The 18,960-nt window shown below is 41.7% G+C and overlaps 1 protein-coding gene across 7 annotated transcripts in view; it reads left to right on the forward strand.

Moving 5' to 3' along the window:
* The window catches only part of USH1C (USH1 protein network component harmonin), a 108,023-nt gene that overhangs the window by 50,001 nt on the left and 39,062 nt on the right, over nt 1-18,960 (forward strand). For 3 of the 7 annotated variants that reach the window (XR_014542384.1, XR_014542385.1, XR_014542386.1), the window contains exons 1-4: nt 3,050-3,199; nt 11,101-11,168; nt 17,839-17,982; nt 18,802-18,940. Coding sequence is in view for 3 of the 7 variants with exons in the window: in XM_083590058.1 (XP_083446184.1) it covers nt 3,155-3,199; nt 11,101-11,168; nt 17,839-17,982; nt 18,802-18,940 (396 nt within the window). In the remaining 4 variants the exon portion in view is untranslated. Of the gene's footprint in view, nt 1-3,049; nt 3,200-4,783; nt 5,079-11,100; nt 11,169-17,838; nt 17,983-18,801; nt 18,941-18,960 lie in introns of those variants that run through there. The other 4 variants (XR_014542383.1, XM_083590060.1, XM_083590058.1 and 1 more) reach the window with 3 other exon arrangements.

An 18,960-nucleotide genomic window follows, 5' to 3' on the forward strand; every position in this document is an offset into this window, starting at 1 on the left:
ACAGTTGTGCATACAAAAATTACCTTTATGTATAAAAAAAACCATTTAAAAGTTTATTCATGTTGATTGATCTTACATCTGAGTAGGATAAAACTGCTGAGTGCACCTAGGAGCCTCTTTTTTGTTATTTATTTTATTTTATATTTTTTATTGAATTTATATACCGCTCTATACCCGGAGGTCTCAGGGTGATTCACATGTGCCACATGTAAATGCAGAGGGCATTGGTATTGTAGAATGGGAACAAAGGAGTCGTGGCAGCCTGTAAATGTGATACAAATCTATTCCATACATAAAATAGGCAACTTAAAATGGTTATAACCTAAAAAATATATAGCCACAAAGGCCAATGACCGTTTCTCCATATGCAACACACATTGGCAAACTGGATACATGTAAATTTGTTGGTTTAATTAGGTTGTAATGACATGCACAGTGTGCATGAAACATATCTCCCATAGCTAGATGCATTTTAACTAAAAAGTGTTTGGTGGCAAATTGAGAATTCCAAGCACCAGTCTGAGCATGAGCCAAGAAGGCATAGTCCTCTTTAAGGTGTGCCACGATAACAGATTTCCTTCCCATATTTTTAAAATGAAATATGCAAGCCTCTTAATCTCCAGACTTTGTAAATGTCAGTTTGGATAGCCCCGAAACAGCTCATTTTTATTACAAAGTATAATCATTAAATATTTCCGTGTTTTTTACTTCCTCACATTATTTAAATGAAGGCACTCCTTTTATTTCTAGCTTTTTGCCATTCTGTGTGTGCACTTTCTCCTCTTTCATTCCTTTGTAGTATTATCTTCTTCCCTTCCTCCCTGCCTCCTCCCTCTGCCATCTGCCATACTTTCTCTCACCCCTGTCTCCCTTCCTTCATCCTTCAGCTATCTCATAACAGAAGCTTTAAAAGCTTCCATTGCCAGGTGAGAAATTGTCTCAGATGAAAAGAGTCCCTTTTCTGACTGCTTTAGGAAGTCTGTTAACAGCAAGTAATTAAAAAGATCTCATTCCCGTCTTTGTAATTAGTCCCCAAGTATTGTATTTCCAGCTGTAACAAGTGATTCATTTCAGTAGGAATGATGAAACCGCAATGACGTCTTCACCAAAACTTGGTCCTTCTGTAAGCAAAAAATGAAACAAGGGTGCCTTCTAATTTCCCCCCTCTGTTTATTTCAGCACCCTGAAACATTTAGCTTCTTGTGCAGCATTTGCGCCATAACAGAAACATAGCAGATACACAGCAGAACTCCTGATTTTCAAACCTGGGTGACCAAATTCTCACCAACAGTTGACATTTACATGTCTATTGAATTAGCATCTAACCTCTCAGAGTGAATGCAGAGGGAGGACATATGCCAATAGATCTAGAGCAGCTAGCAGGTACTGTGTGGATTGCACTTTCCCAGCAACAATATGTCATGGATTGACGACTAGGAAAAATCTATTTTCCTGCAACCAGGTTTCTGTCTGGAGAGTAAAGACTTGCATTTTCCTTCAACTGATCTTCTGGTTGAGAAATTACATATGGGGATGCTGCTTGTCTCAGACAAGAACAGAGATTATTTCACTTCCTTGCACAATAATGAAAACATCAGGGGAGGAGGAGAATAGGCAAGATCTAAACAAATAAATCAAATCTGCACACTGAGATCTGCTTTTGTGCACAAATTGCCTCTTGCTGGGCAAGGTTATTTGTGTTCCTGAAGTACAGGGAAATATATTACCATGGCAGACTATGACAATTACTCCAAGTCTGTCTTCAATATTATGTACGCTGAGATTTAAATGCCAGTACCATTCTTCTGCTATTACAGTGGTACCTCGGGTTACATACGCTTCAGGTTACATACGCTTCAGGTTACAGACTCTGCTAACCCAGAAATATTACCTCGGGTTAAGAACTTTGCTTCAGGATGAGAACAGAAATCGTGCTCCAGTGGCGCGGCAGCAGCAGGAGGCCCCATTAGCTAAAGTGGTGCTTCAGGTTAAGAACAGACCTCTGGAATGAATTAAGTATTTAACCCGAGGTACCACTGTATATTGTGCTTTAATAGCACCCTATACAGGACTACTTGGTACAATAAATAAGCTGCTAATTTACACACACACACACACACACACACACACACACACACACAGACATCAAAATACAATATATGACTTTTCTTTAAAGGGAATATTTCCAAACTTAATATTTTGCAGGAATCACTCATGCAAGTAATGAATAAGACTAAAATATAAAGCTTGCTTGTCCTAACTTAGACTGGGGGGAAACCTAGACTAGAAAACACCCACAAATATAAGCTTCAAGTGACAGCAGAACTTCCACAAATAAACATTCAGTTCCATGTAAACTTCGCTTGCTTTGATGGCCTCAGTTTTCAAATGTACCCAATTTTCTGGCTTCTCTGGTTATCAGTGTGTCTCAGAGATTATATATAGCAAAGTTAACTTTCTGAATGGCCTGGAAATATGTTATCTATTTGGGTATACACTGATTGCACCACATTTCTAAGTATAAATTCAGAGAACTGTTCATTTATTCCTTCTAACTGATTCCTCCTTCTTAACCAATTCCTGGTAAACAAACGGACCTCTTTTCTTATTCCATTACTGTTAAGCTTACTCAGGAGTCTTGGGTGAGGTACTTTGTCAAAAGCGTTTTTTAAAGTTCAAGTACACTGTGGCAACCAGATCACCTTTATCTATTTGCTTGTTCATAGGACTTGCCCTTGCCAAAGCCATGCTGGATCTGCAGTAGCAAGGCTTACTCTTCTATATGCTTGTTTATTTTATCTTTTAACACTTTCTACCAGTTTTTTCAGGATAGATATTAAGCTAACAGGCTTGAAATTTCCAGGGTTTTTCCTAAGTCCTTAAAAAACAAATTTTGTTACACTGGCTATTTTCCAGTCCTCCGGTATGGAAGCTGATCTGAGGGACAAGTTACTTATTTTTGTTAAAAAATAAGCAACTGCACTTTTGAGTCACTGTGGTGGATGCCACCCAAAACCAGTGATTTGTCACTTTCTATTTTGTCTGTTAGGTTTAGAACTTCATATCTCATGACCACTATCCACCTCAGTTCCTCAGACAGCCTTCCTGCAATTTGCAAAACTTAGTTCAAGCACTGGGATCTGCCCTACATCCTATGCCTACTTCCTCTTCCTGCAAACCTACCAGCCTTCAACACAAGGTGAGTTGCATCCCATTCCCAACACTTCCAACAAGTAACTGGTCTCTTTCTTCTTCTTCATTTTCTCCCCTTCCAACCTTGGCATTATACTTAGAGGAGGAAAGTCAACATTGTGATACTATGATCTGCTTTCCAGATGGTATTATTTCCCCTCTCCTCCCTCCATGTACTGTTCTGGGCGTTCTCCTAATTCCCCCAATATGATGTGGAGGGCACAAGGGCACCAGGTGAGAGAGGGGAAAGCCCATTGCACTAGTGGGACTGACTATGCTGGCTTCTGCTCACACGGGTGTTTAGCTGAATTGTCCAGAAACATTGCTTTTGCGTTTATTAGGTACCTCTCTGCAGGATTTTTAAAAATGTCTGGATTTCCAAGACACCACAAAGTACTTTTTGTTTTTGCTTTGGCTCACATCACCTTCTACAGATGTCAAGTCTAAAAAACCTTGCAAGCATATTTTAATTTAGATTGTACTTAAAAATAAAAACAAATCAAGGATAATTGGACTAAATATTTTGAGTTCTTTGCAGGTTATTGTCTTATTTGTATTTGCTTTTCTCATAGCTTTCACCATGATGTGGTTTCATTTCAGTTGACAAGGCATCACCTCAGTCTGAATAAGGAAATAGAATTGGCTAAAGCAAATGCAATTTGGCATCGCAACCTGGAAGGATTTAGAATAATTTCTAATGGCAGCATGTTATTCACTCTCTTGGTTTGAAAGTACAGCAGTACCATTGTCACAGTTTCTGTGCATGGAATGAAGCTAGTGAATGCTACAGACCTAGACGGAAAGAATGAAGAATGGAAAGTGTAGGAGAAGGTGGAGTTATGGAATGCACCTGCTACATAGACCTTCCCTGGATGGGCTGGAAGAGGAGAAGGAAAAGGAAGGTTCTGTAGCTTGATGGGATCCTTTGGGAGTGAGGGGGAGTGTTCAAAACTGTGGCTGATTCATTTTCAGGTGAAATAACTTGAAAAACTGTTTCTATGCAAGATCATTCTGCTACTGACAAAGTTGCAAAGTTGAGAATGGCAAGATTGTGTTCAAACCATAATCCTCTACAAAATGTATTACATCTGCCTGCATTCAGAGGGTCTATAACGAAGTGAAATTTTGACCATCTTGGACCCAAAGAGTCCACGTGTGCTCTGGGGTGAGAATTTCCCCTTCCAGTTGCAGTTCCTGATGTGGATCTTTGGGATCCTGCCCTAAGTTGCAGCACAGAACGCTTATAAGGGAGACTTCCAAGTGCCCAAAGTCATGCGACACTGTGTGTGAAAGTTAAGCAATAGTGCAAACTTATCCAAAAGAAAGTCCTATTGATATCATTGGAACTTACTGCCAGATAAATAGGCTTACGGCCTTGACGTCTCATTTCACTGGAAGAATTAATAAGCAGTTGTGCAACTCTCTTCCATCGAAATCAATGGGACTGTAAAAAGTGTTTCATTGTGCGTAATTTTACCAGGACGAACCCTAGTGTAGTATATAGCAGAAAGATAAGGTTTGCGAGAAATAAAATGTAATGGAAGCTGATCTGAGTTGTCCCCCTTTCACTGAAATTCATGGGAGGCTGCAGGAGATCATCAAGAAAATGTCGAGGCAGCGCGAGGCGACCTGGTAAGCGCCTTCCTTGCCAATAACATTCTTCCTCGGACAACCCGTCTGCCGCGCAGGCCGGCCCTTCCCGCAGGGCTGCGCTGCGCCCTCTAGCGCTCGGCCGGAGTCCTGCGTCCTAACCTGCGCCCAGGACCAGGAGGAAACTGCATCGGCTGGGTGCGCGCACCGACGAAGGTTCCCCGGGGGGAAGCCAAGCGAAGGTCGCTCTCCCCATTGCCATGGAGCGGAAGGTGGCCAGGGAATTCAGGCACAAGGTAAGAGAGGGGCGCTCGGCCCACCGCCTGCCCTACGCTCCCTGCGGCGTCCTCGGGCTTCCTCGCTAACCTCACTTTCCGCCTCGTAAGCGAGAGAAGCTGCTGGCGCTGCCAGCGAAGGGAGCGTGGGCATTTCGCTGGGACTATGGACTCTCGGTGTCAATTAACTCGGACCTGGCAGGTGGGGGAGCAGGGGGGAGGGGAAGAAGGGAGGCTGGCATGCTTCTTTCAGCAGAAGAAAGTTTTTTTTCCCCAGGGGACCCGAGGTGTGTGGCGGATTAGGGTAAGATTCCTCTGGGCAGGAAGGAACAGAGCCCACCCTCGCCATGGGCTGCTCGCCATGTGCGCGCCCAGCAAACCTGCTTCTCTCGCCATCCATCTTTCTTCTACCGACCCAGACCTGCCTTTCCCTGCGCCTCTCAAAGCAGGCGGGCGGAAGGCAATGGAAAGTTCAAGGAGCTGACCTTGCCGCTTCTTAACTTTCTGGGCAGCCTTTACAACAATAATCAACATCACTACATACATAGAGATATACAGATATATGGGTGCGTCATCATTTTAGAAAACCTCACAGAGCAATTTCTCAGGAAAGGGATACCCTCCAAAAACAGTTTTTGCCGCCTCCTCCTCCTCCTCTCTCTTTGGTGTTTCTTTGTCAATGACCAAGAGACTTGGCAAGGCTAGGTGTATTGCATAATAGCTCTTTTGTTCTTACCCTTTAAAAAAAAGTGAAAGCGAGGAGCTGCCAGACAGCAATGAAAAAATTCTTGACCTAAAAGTAGGTGAACACTTGTTCTTTAAACAAAATTTGACCACACTGAGAAAACAAAGAAACAAAAAAAGATTCATGTGTGATTTGGCAGGCAAAATGATATGAAAATGGTCTTTGGCAGTTTCGGTGAAGTGGGAGGCTGTAATTCAGTCACGCTGTAAGAGCGTTTTTGGGCATCATACTGGAAATATATTGGGCTGTGTCTAACTAACTTAGTTGGACCTGTTGAAATGAATGAACCAAAATTAGTCATGGCCATTAATTTTAATGGGTCTATTCTAAGTAAAAGTTAGCTGAATACAAACCATTGACGGGGGGCGGGGGGGGGCGAGAAAATGAAACTCCAGTTTTGTTCAGAATGCCCTTAACTTCTAAGAGCAATTTATGTTTGTATGCACTCTTCTTAGGGATTTTCCATAGAACGAATACACCAAATAATTGTAATTATTATTTTTATATTTGCAACCTGCTCTTCAACCAAGAGGTCCTGTGGGCAGTACACAACATTGTATTAAAATACAGCATATCAACATAAAAGCCATTACAATGAAATAAAATCAATAACAGACAGTGCAGCAGTCCAGGAAGGGCCAGATGTTATTAATCAACTCTCTTCACCACTGAAGCTACCTGAGCCTCAAGTGACTAGGAGCCTTCAGAGGCAATGCAGCTCCATCCTCAACAGGCTGCCTCCTCAACTGTTTGACCCACAATCAATACCAACCATATTTTATATCTGTGCATATTTCTAGTAAACAAATAATCACGAAGAGCATCCAGCTATCCCCACTAACATTGATCTTCCCCCCTTTTCTGCCTGTACCAAACTCGCCATCTAGGATGATTTAGTCTCATTTTTAAGTTCCACCCAGTTCCATTTTAAAATTGCATTTGTACAGCTTAACTTCGAGTTATGTGTCTTATTGGGCTCTGCCTTTGCCTTTTTTTTGCAACCTGCTCATAAACACATTTCTCTAGAAATAAGCCTGTAATAATTAAAGGTAAAGGTAAAGGTACCGTACGGGCCAGTCTTGCCAGACTCTAGGGTTGTGCGCTCATCTCACTCTATAGGCCGGGAGCCAGTGCTGTCCGCAGACACTTCCGGGTCACGTGGCCAGCGTGACAAGCTGCATCTGGCGAGCCAGCGCAGCACACGGAAACGCCGTTTACCTTCCTGCTAGTAAGCGGTCCCTATTTATCTACTTGCACCCGGGGGTGCTTTCGAACTGCTAGGTTGGCAGGCGCTGGGACCGAGCAACGGGAGCGCACCCCGCCGCGGGGATTCGAACCGCCGACCTGACGATTGGCAAGTCCTAGGCGCTGAGGTTTTACCCACAGCGCCACCCATGTCCCACCTGTAATAATTACCTGGGAATAAATCAATGGGAATTACTTATGAGACACATATGAGATTTCACTGCCAGTTACCATTTACTTCAGTGGCGTTATTTCTAGATAAGCATATTCAAGACTGCTCTTTACATTAGCAGAAAGAAAACCTCTCTCGTCTTTTGTCTTTCGTGGCTAAGAACTAAGTTATTTAACAAAACGTTAGGCTTAATTTCCTTCCCACCATGATAAATAGGGAAGCACTATTGTGAAATTGAATGGTGAGGTGAGGTTAGAATATTTTTGGCAGCTTTTAATAAAGGATCTCTGCTTCTGTAACTATGATTGTTATTCATATCTGTTAACTATAAGGGTTGGACTGGGTTGCAGCAGACATATTGCTCTCATGTGTACCTAACATAATATTTATGGTCTTGTACCTTGTACTTGTGGCCTTTTATGATGATCATATTCATAAATCATCCTGAGACCAATCAGAGACTCTCACCACAGTTCCAATACCTCTGTACTATAAGCCATCCCAGCCTCCGAGACATACAAAGTGTTGCATGTTAATTTCAGCCAGATAACTAATGGCCCATTTAATGCAACTGAACAACAGTGCGATCCTAACTCATGTTCTGTGCCTCTGGAGGGAGTTAGGGTAAAGCAGATGGGACTCTTCTCTGGCAGAGGAGCTCCACTGCTGTGGAGGCTCCTTCTGCACCCAGCAAGCAAGGAAATTGTTTCCAGTGGTTCTTCTGTCAGTAATAGCCTGAAGAAAAGCCCAAATGGGTGGTCATTCCCCGCAGTAGACCATGGCCAAAACCAATGGCCAGGGCTCTTCCCACCCTACCCCAGGGAGCTCTGCTGGACTGCAACTGTAACCCACCCCTGATTCTGGATAAGCACCTTTATTGTGTCTGGACACATATGCTTGGATCCTAACTTTCATTTTATGAACAGAACAGAGTTCACATTCTATGGAAGGATAATTTCTTACTTCCTCCTTCCCTCTGCAACCCGGGAGATACTTGGGAATGATGTGGGATATAGTATGGGATGTTAAAGATTGGGGTGGGGTAGAAATGCCCACACCCACATGAATAGAGGAGAGGCTTACAATCCAAGCCATGGACTTCAAAATCTAGTCATCATTATTTATGTTCTTATTTTATGTGCTCTGCTGCTGGAAAGGCCAAGTGATGTCATATTGAACATTACTGCACAATTTATGTCCCTTCTACAAGTAATGCTCAATTTACTGTTGCATATTAAAAGTCACTAAATAACTTATACACATTCTGCTCATATATTTATGGGTGTTTTGGCTTTCCCATTTGTACATCATTCTGTTTAGAATACATAGTTCAGTGATCACATGAATCGTAACAGCTTGTTCACTAGAGATTGGGGGGGCAGGAAAAACAAACAATGATGAAGAAAATGGTTTGACAGTGTTCATGGAGGGTGTGTCTGCACTGTAGATTATTTTCCTCTTGTATTGTCAGATGTTCGTTTGCATTGCTGCAGCAGTTTTGTATGGGGCTTACATGGTTCTTCGTTAGACCTTATTAGGAGCATCTAGGGCACAGGGCAGCTGCAAGTATTTGATTTTATTCAATCAATGCAGGTGTTAGGAGGGTGGCTGCACCCACAGGACCCCCCTCCTTGTGCCAGAGCCCCATCAAAAACTCATTGTCATAGGCAGCGACTTTAAGAAAAACATAGTTACACAGGGAGTTCCAGCCATGGAGCTTCACCATTATATTTTGTGTTTTCAGTCTAAAAGACAGCTGTGGTCACTATACACAGCTGTAAACAGTAAGTCCTATCCCATGTTTCAATGCCCCTGCACAGCAGAGCTTGGGGTCAGGATCCAGCTAGAGGCTGAAACCCATTGACTCCATGACTACAACTTAATACAGTTCAAAGGATGCAAGAGATATAATTTCCATGAACACCTGTTTCAGCCCAGCACCTGTGCTTCAGTGCTGCACCTATTCCTTCAACTGAAGTGCAACCCCACCTGGACAGCACACCTAATTCCCAGATGTACACTGTACAACTCTGTACACTGCCTCCATCTTGTCAGGATTCAGTTTCAGTTTATTGGTCCTCATCCAGCTCTTTACTGTATCCAGGCATCAATTCAGCACACACATAGCCTCATCTGACTCAGATGACAGAGAAAAATAGAACTGGCATTAACATACTGATGACACTTCACTCAAAATCCTCTGATGACCTCACTCTACAGCTTCGTATAGATGTTAAAAAACATCAGGGACAATATAGAACTTTGTGGGAATCTAGAGCACAAGTGCCATAGAGCCAACCAGAAATCTCCCAATGCAACTTTCTGAAAGTGACTCTGAAGGTAAAAGAGGAGCCACCATGTCACTGTGCTGCCACTTCCCATCTGACAGAGTTGCTCCAGCAGGATCCCATGGTCAGTATCACCAAAAGTCACAGAGAGATCAAGGAGAATCAACGGTATCACATTCCACATTCCACTCCTGGCAAATGTCATCTATTACGGCAACCGAGGCTTCCTCTATGCCAAACCCAGAACTAAACCTGGATTGAAATTCCTTCAGTAAATATTCTGGGGATTGCAGTACATGGCTGAATCATGCCCCATTATTTTTTGCAAATGTTACTTTCCATGTTGCTTAAGTAGGCTAAGCAATCTTCATTCTCTTTAGCTCTAAGGAATGAACCAATAGTACAGGATATGGACTGTATGCCATAGTTTCCAGCTTCATTCCCCAACATCTCCAATTAGAAGAGTTATAAAGAGCAGGGTTGGGAGAGCCTGACACTTTGGAGACAAATCCTCAAAGTTAAAGAACATACTAGAAAATACAGTTGGCATCCGTCTGTCTCAGGAGGCAAGGGAGGCATGTGCCTTTGGAGTTGAAAGTATGCTCAAGGTATCTAATTTGAGACAATATGCTTTGAATAAATTAACCCAATAAATGGAATTATTGGTCTTTACTTCTGAAGAGCATTGGGTGTATTGCAACTTCTAATATATTTTTCCATTTCAAGCAGGCTTTGTCCCTTGCTTTGTTTTGTTTGTTGGCTTCTAGTCCCCTTGGGGTGTGGCACTTTCCATTTCCTACTTGAGATCTGGGAGATCCTCTGCACCATCAGAATAGATGACACTTGCAAAAATGGACTGATATACTGAGTCAGACCATATGTTCCTATGTTCTTCTGGGAACTGCCTTTGTAGCAACTCTATAGCTCTTACAGACGTGATTGACTTTCACCGATGTGAAAGCCACAGGCAGTGGTGGTCCTTTCTGATTACCAAAAGTAACTTCTTCTCCCATGAAATACGTGGGCGCTGTGCTTTTATTTATTTTTGAACAGTTAGCAAAATTAAAGTCTTGAAACCTGACACCAGTTTAAGTGAACATGTTGTGACCGACAGTGAAGAAAGAATAACTCTAGCAGCGAGCTCTCCTCTGTCAAGATATCAGAGCTGCAACGAGCAATCTAGTTTGCTGCACAGCGTCATGAGAAGGATGCTGACATTTCTAGTTTAAAACCATTGAACTCGGTATCTAGATGGTTTTGGTAGAATTGTTTCTGGTTGCTCAGTCATGTGCTACATTAGTGAATGGCCTAAAAGGTTTCTGAAGATATTTATTCAGCAATTTAGTCATTATCAGGTAAGAGAATCAGTATGCTGCTCTGTGGTATGAAATGACTAGATTTTGGCACGATAATAAATTCCACCGGTGTAGTTTTTATTTCACATTCTTAAAAAATATTGCTGCCTTTGCAAGAAGCCTCCTGTAAGCAGAAAGAAATATATTTAATTGTTATATTTTGGTTAATGAGTTGGGGTGTATTCAGCTGTCACAATTTGTGGTCAGAGTATTACAATAAAATTATCATCTTTTCCAGGTTGACCTGCTGATTGATAGTGAAGCAGAGAAAGATTATCTCTATGATGTGTTGCGGATGTACCATGAGTAAGTTATTCCTTCATATTGATTTCACACTTCTGGCAGTTTGGCATTTGGTAGGAAGAAAGTTATAATAGTAGAAATGTTTGCTCATCTTTAACCTGTAAAAAAAAAATAGGCAGAGGAACTATTTAAGACTTCCTTTTAGCAAAATTGCTTCCGCATTTAACACACAACTAAGGAATAAGCGAAACTTTTTATAATGTTCCTGAATTATTCCCAAAGTCTTATTCCAAACTGGTGAAATAAAGGAACGTTTGATAAAATGTCTTTCTGAAACAATTGTCATTAGGAAACTAAATGCCATCTGCACATTTGAAAATGCTAATAATATGATCCAGTTCTTAACTTTGTTTGATTCTGGTATTTTAGCCTTTGGAATTCTAGTCACATATGAACAACTACAGTGCAACCCTATTTGTGTCTACTCAGAAGTAATCCCCATTATATTCAATGGGACTTGCTCCCAAGTAAATGTGTATAGGATTGCATCCTTTATTATTTTAACACAGAGATCATCAGCAATTTCTATACACTTGTGTTTTTCTTAATACAATACTGTAAAACAATACTGTACAAGCAAGACACAAATATAGTTTCTGATATAATTCCATTTCCACTGTATACTATTTTCACCCAGCATCTCATCTGTACACTGTACTTTCACCTGGTCCATTTTGTTGTTGTTGGAGGAGATGAGAGTATTTTTCCATTCTTCATAGCTGAATGATTCTGGCCATTATCGTTTCTGGGCATAACTTAATTAATAGCATCATAGTGGAATGAAATGTAGACTTTTCAAGTTTCCATGTGCTCTTTGTGTTAAAGCAGAGTTTTGTGTAGCCTTGGCTACAAACCCGGTTTGGTTTCAGTTCGGGCTGTCTAATTGCTTCACCATTCATAAAGCATTGCCTGCAGCTCGTGACATCAGGAAGAATTCAGCGTAGTTAATTATTTAAAACTTCACTGGAGTTGTAAACCTAACAGATACCTCGAGCATTTATATTTCCCGCCCCATCACCCCCAAAGCTGGGAAATGTTGCTTACACTTAAATAAAATGTACAATATTGTTACAAAGGTATATGCCTTTTTATGGTCCTTAGATTTCAAAGAAATACCCTAAATCCATTTTGCTAGATGAATATTTCATTTCCACATTTGCCCCTCCAGAAACTAACACTGAGCACCTGTAAGTGTGTTTGTTATTCCCCTGCTACTCTTGCCTCTGTCGTCTTCCCGCTTCTGTAAAAATTTACAGTATAAGCTCATTGGGGCTTTTGTTTATGTTATTCTGTAAAGATATATAGTTGTATTATTTGTGTCAGGAATGGATCACATCCATGCTAAATGGTTTCTGCATTAATATGTATTCTGTGTAGAAACTTGTATGACACAGTACTATTGCCAGTTTCCCCCTCTGTCTTTCTGTTCTCATTAGACAGACGTGTGTGTGTGACCACTTCATATATCTGTTGTTCTGGACTCTAATCCAGAAAACCTTATGCCATAAAGCAGACAAATGCTTTTATTTAAACACACAACTGCTTGCCATGGATAGCTATAAAAAATTGGTGGTTTAAATATGCTTTTAACATTTGGGGGGGGGGCATAATATAAAAATCATATAATCCAAGGCCAACACTGAGAACTCAATATTTGTCAAACTTAGAAAAATAAAAAGACATTTGTATATATTTTTAAAGATCACAACACATTCAGTTTGGCATTTAATATTTGGTGATGCATTTCCTACCCTGGTGTGTATTTAATTGCCATTAATAATGTGTTACTTGTACATCAAGTGACATACTAGGGTGTCCAGTATCCTGTGATGACTGATGTAAAGAACACAAACAGATGGTATGGAGTTCTGCTGTCCTTTAGGCTAGAGTAACTCTGCTGAAGTCAACAGACTGGCTACAGATTAATTCTGTTATTTTCATAAAGTTGTTATCCTGGAATCCCATTAAAATGTCAGTATGCATGTAATCTTAAACACTTGAAGATTAGCCGTGTCAAATACAATAGGGCTTACTCTTGAATAAGCATGCTTATGATAGAACTTAAGAACTTGTACACAGTACCATAGGAATGGGGCAGTTATAACAAAAAATGTGTATGCCATATGTTCAGATGCTTTTTAGGTGTTCTGTGGATGCATTTGCTTTGTGGGGAGAGGGGAAGGGGAATCACACTAGGGACCCCCATGCTGTGCCTTGACAACAGCCAGAGGTCTGAAAGATTCCTAGGCCTACTGTACGTCCCTGTGTGTACAGTGGTACCTCGGGTTAAGAATTTAATTCGTTCTGGAGGTCCATTCTTAAGCTGAAACTGTTCTTAACTTGAGGTACCACTTTAGCTAATGGGGCCTCCCGCTGCCACTGCCCAATTTCTGTTCTCATCCTGAAGCAAAGTTCTTAACCCGAGGTACTATTTCTGGGTTAGCGGAGTCTGTAACCTGAAGCGTCTGTAACCCGAGTTACCACTGTATACAACTTGTACATGCGCAGGCTTCTCCAGAACACTAGGTAATCATGCAGAGGTTGGGGCCACAGATAGTGAGCACCGTCTTCAGCACCACTAGCCATTGGAAGCATAGGAATGTAGGAAGCGAGACCATTGGCCCATCTAGCTCAGTATAGCCTGCACTGACTGGCAGTGGCTCTCTAGGATTTCATGCAGGGTTCTCTCCCAGATCATTCTGAAGATGTCAGGGGTTGAATGTAGGACCTTCTGTATGCAAAGCAAATAACTACCGCTGAGCCCTCCCCCCCATCTCTTTAGATGAAACTGTGACTAAAGTTATGTAGCCTTTTCATAATGTTCAAGGAATGACATTTTTTTCCAGAATGCTGGCCATTTCATTTCCAAGCGTTTTCTTAGAGATGGTGAACATTAGTCCTCTGCACAGACAACTAATGTGTGCAGTTTTGTATTGTGCATGTTGGACAAATGCAGAATCACATAGCATTGGGGTTGTGTAATCCACATAAATTTGGACTAACAGCCTATACTGATCCTTTATGTTTTTTTTTAATGATATTTATTACTTTTAGAGATTACAAAAAAGGAAAAGAAAAGAAGACAAGAGGGGAAAAAACAAAAGAGAAAAAAAGCAATACAATACAGTATATAAACAATACAAAACACAACCTAAACACATTAAACTAAGCACATTAAACTAAACTAAACTAAATCCTAACCCTAACCCTAACCCTAAATAAAACAAAACAAAAACAATTTAAAAACATACATCTCACCTTTTCCATACTCTATCTTTCATTCCCTTGTTTCCTCGACCTCCTCTCACCTCCCTTTTTGTATTCCACTTCTATTAATTGTTTCAGCAAATCCCTTCCATCTTTCTCTATTTTCTATCATATTATAAATATCTCAACATATTTTTAACCTTATTTTCCATTAAGACTAAAATACTTATATATGCTTAACTCCTTATAACATTTCTGCTAAGGCCGTAAAATTTCATTCCACCATTTTTCTATCACTCATTAATTTTACAGTATTTCTATATATAAACTTTAAATTTTCCAATCTTCTTCCACCATCTCCTCTCCCTGGTTTCGGATTCTGCCAGTCCTTTCCGTCAATTCCATATAGTCCATCAACCTGGAGATCTTATGTCTGAGGCTCTTAACTCTTTTCCAGGTCCCTTCTGCAGGTCTTCTTCATATTCTTTAATGCTAGAGAACAGATCTCGGGAAGACTCCAACCTAACAGTACTTTTATTCCTTCTGGACAGGTCAGCCAAATTTCCATAGTTGAAGCTAAGATCCATAAAGTATTTCAGGACATGTTTCAAGATTCCTCCAAATCCAAAGGCCCCCAGAACTTCAATCTCCTCCAGACCCAAGTCCCTGTCCCAGAAGTCAGTTAATCCCTGCATAGAGGGATCTTTCCAACTTTCCTTCTTCAGTCCAGGCCGGGATCCGATCCTCAGAATCTGACTTTTTCTAGATTCGATCATAAAAGGCCTCAACTTGTAGTCCTCAATTTTCTTCTGTAAGACTGAGGATCCCGCTTGTATTACTTTAGACTCAACAACAACAGCTTTCTCCTTCTCCTCCACAATTTGTCCTGCCAGAGTAGATTCCTGTACCAAGTCCTGAATTATTTCTGTGCTGGTGCTCACTTTTTGTTTCATATTAGTCACTTTTTGTCCCAAGTTGTCAATTTTAAAAGCCATGTCATCCGTCTTCTTATGAAGCTGTTCCAGCGAATAGCTTATCTTGCATAATACAGCCACTATGGCTTCTCCTGTCAACATTTTTAAATGGTCCAAGGTCAATCTCTGGTTCTCACAATTTCTTATCTTGCAGCTGGAGATTCCCCAGTTACACTCCTGTAACAGTTTCAAAAGCTCCCTCTAGAGGGAAACAGTCTCCACTTGTATCAATCCTTTCAAACACAACTCAAGCCATAAAAGAGAATTTCAATTTTCAGTTACTTTTCCTCCTTTTTAAACGCAGAAGAGGACAATGGAAACACTATCTTTCTCTTATTTAGCTAGCTGTCAAATACTTTCTGTTCACAGTCAATGAACTCTCCCAAAACGTCACTCTTTCTGGCAGCCCTTTTCCAGGTTCAGAGCAGTGGTAATTTGATTTTTCACTCTCTCCTGCAGGCTCGCCAGGTCCAAAATTTCCCCCCTCTTCTCCTGCTTCCAAGGGGGGTTTTGTAATTTTAACCGATGGAAATTTAATCCTTTGCCAAAGGCATTCCAAGACTTTAGCTTGTAACGTCTTTGCTTCAATCTATTTACAAAGAGGAAGGTGGACTTCCTGTTTAAGACCTTCCCGTTTCGGTGCCAAATTAAGGTATTTAAGCATCCAATTTTCCGTTCTACTCACGGGTAGTTGTTTAAAGTCCAATTGTCCACAGGAAAAAGTCAGCGCTCTCCGGCAACAGCAATGCGGCTTCACTCCGTGAAAGAAGCAGTCGATTCGTTTTTTGACAGAATTACCAGCCTGGTAGATGAAGGGAACGCAGTGGATGTAGCCTACCTTGATTTCAGCAAGGCATTTGACAAGGTGCCCCATGATATTCTTGTAAAGAAGCTGGTAAAATGCGGTCTTGACTATGCTACCACTCAGTGGATTTGTAGCTGGCTGACTGACCGAACCCAAAGGGTGCTCATCAATGGTTCCTCTTCATCCTGGAGAAGAGTGACTAGTGGGGTGCCACAGGGTTCTGTCTTGGGCCCGGTCTTATTCAACATCTTTATCAACGACTTGGATGATGGACTCAAGGGCATCCTGATCAAATTTGCAGATGACACCAAACTGGGAGGGGTGGCTAACACCCCAGAGGACAGGATCACACTTCAAAACGACCTTGACAGATTAGAGAACTGGGCCAAAACAAACAGGATGAATTTTAACAGGGAGAAATGTAAAGTATTGCACTTGGGCAAAAAAAATGAGAGGCACAAATACAAGATGGGTGACACCTGGCTTGAGAGCACTACATGTGAAAAGGATCTAGGAGTCTTGGTTGACCACAAACTTGACATGAGCCAACAGTGTGACGCGGCAGCTAAAAAAGCCAATGCAATTCTGGGCTGCATCAATAGGAGTATAGCATCTAGATCAAGGGAAGTAATAGTGCCACTGTATTCTGCTCTGGTCAGACCTCACCTGGAGTACTGTGTCCAGTTCTGGGCACCACAGTTCAAGAAGGACATTGACAAACTGGAACGTGTCCAGAGGAGGGCAACCAAAATGGTCAAAGGCCTGGAAACGATGCCTTATGAGGAACGGCTAAAGGAGCTGGGCATGTTTAGCCTGGAGAAGAGGAGGTTAAGGGGTGATATGATAGCCATGTTCAAATATATAAAAGGATGTCACATAGAGGAGGGAGAAAGGTTGTTTTCTGCTGCTCCAGAGAAGCGGACACGGAGCAATGGATCCAAACTACAAGAAAGAAGATTCCACCTAAACATTAGGAAGAACTTCCTGACAGTAAGAGCTGTTCGACAGTGGAATTTGCTGCCAAGGAGTGTGGTGGAGTCTCCTTCTTTGGAGGTCTTTAAGCAGAGGCTTGACAACCATATGTCAGGAGTGCTCTGATGGTGTTTCCTGCTTGGCAGGGGGTTGGACTCGATGGCCCTTGTGGTCTCTTCCAACTCTATGATTCTATGATTCTATGATTCTATGATTCAAAGCACCACGCCACTCACCCCACGTCGCTCCGGATCCCCAAAACAGGGTTTCCCCGCGAGTAGGGGAGGCGCAAAAGGTGCCAGCCGAATCCCAGGTTCACAAGCTTCTCCCACTTGTGATTTCAATGGGTCTCCGCCTTCGCCGTGGCGGTCAGACCCTGCTTTCCACGGAGCAAGTTCCTCCCGATCGGAGGAGCTCCGCCATTGCCGGAGGAGCCAACCCGGAAGTCCTATACCGATCTTTTATCTACTCTCATTGTAGCTTTCGAAAATAGGCCCTGCAGCATATTTTACTTTAACTCAATGAACTCCTTTTAAATGGAGGTGTCTTATGTATCAAATCAGGTGATTTAACATTAGAAGCAGAAGAAGAATGACTCTTGGGGGCAAGGGTTTTAAGGTAGCATCCTTAAAGCCAGAGAGCACAATATGTTAAGTACATTGTCAGTAGTTAATATTGCATTCTCCTTATAACCCTCTTCAATTTTATTTTGTAGATCCATGAATCTTCCAGTGTTGGTGGGAGATCTGAAGTATGTAATCAATGAACCAAGCCGGCTGCCCTTATTTGAGGCCATACGCCCTCTCATCCCATTAAAACATCAAGTGGAGTATGATCAGTTAACACCTAAACGATCTAGGTAGGTTTGATCTGTATATGAGCACACTTTTTTCTTTTTTGCTAATTGATGAATTCTTACTCAAGAACTCAGCAAGTATACATAGGCATATTGATCAGTCATTTGCCCCAGTCCTCACCTAACCTTAGGTGGGTGCCCCCCCCCAAAAAATCTTTTTCAGGATGCCTCTGTTTCTGCAGCAGCAAGTTAATAACAGTTAATCAATCATAGAAGGTCTCCTCCTGAAGTTCTTCCCCTTTTCTTCCTCCCTCATCCTGATAATAAACAGGAGGGAGAGGTGTTCCCTCAGTCCTTACCCTTTGAGCCCAGGAGCCCTGCTGATTGAAGAGTCTTTGGTTTGTGGAGACTGAGACTAGAATTGTTATTTTTCATATTTTAAGTGGGGCTCTTGTGTCTTTAACAGCTGCACAGCAGACAGAAGTTAAACAGATGCCTTTTCTAACATGGAAATGCAAATCATTTTTAAAAGCAATACCAGTTTCTATCTGTTGAGACCTGTTATAAGAGTAAGAGTCAAAAAAAAAAAAAAAGAGTGGCATCCTTATAAGAGTCTGGAGTACCCAGCCAGGGTAAGGGAAGAGAGCTAATGAAAGTTGGAAGTTGCTTCCTACTGCTCTATATAAGAGGCCTTCCCTTCCCTAAGACTTCGTTGCATGAAATGCAAATACAAGTAATTTGTAGGACAAAATAAAGTATAGGACAACACACTCCACCTTCTTCAGAAGCCTTGAAAATCAACACCAGTGAATGGCAGATGGGTATATGGGACTGTTTAAGTAGCAACTGCAAATTCTGTTTATCCTATTCCAACTTTTGCAGAAAACTGAAGGAGGTGAGGTTAGATCGTTTGCATCCTGAAGGACTTGGGATAAGTGTGAGAGGAGGTGTCGAATTTGCCTGTGGCCTTTTTATTTCTCAGCTAATGAAAGGTGGACAAGCAGACAATGTTGGACTTCAGGTGAGAAGGACATTCTGTCT

The sequence above is a fragment of the Podarcis filfolensis genome (assembly GCF_964270895.1).
Source record: "Podarcis filfolensis genome assembly, chromosome: 1".
NCBI lineage: Eukaryota > Metazoa > Chordata > Lepidosauria > Squamata > Lacertidae > Podarcis > Podarcis filfolensis.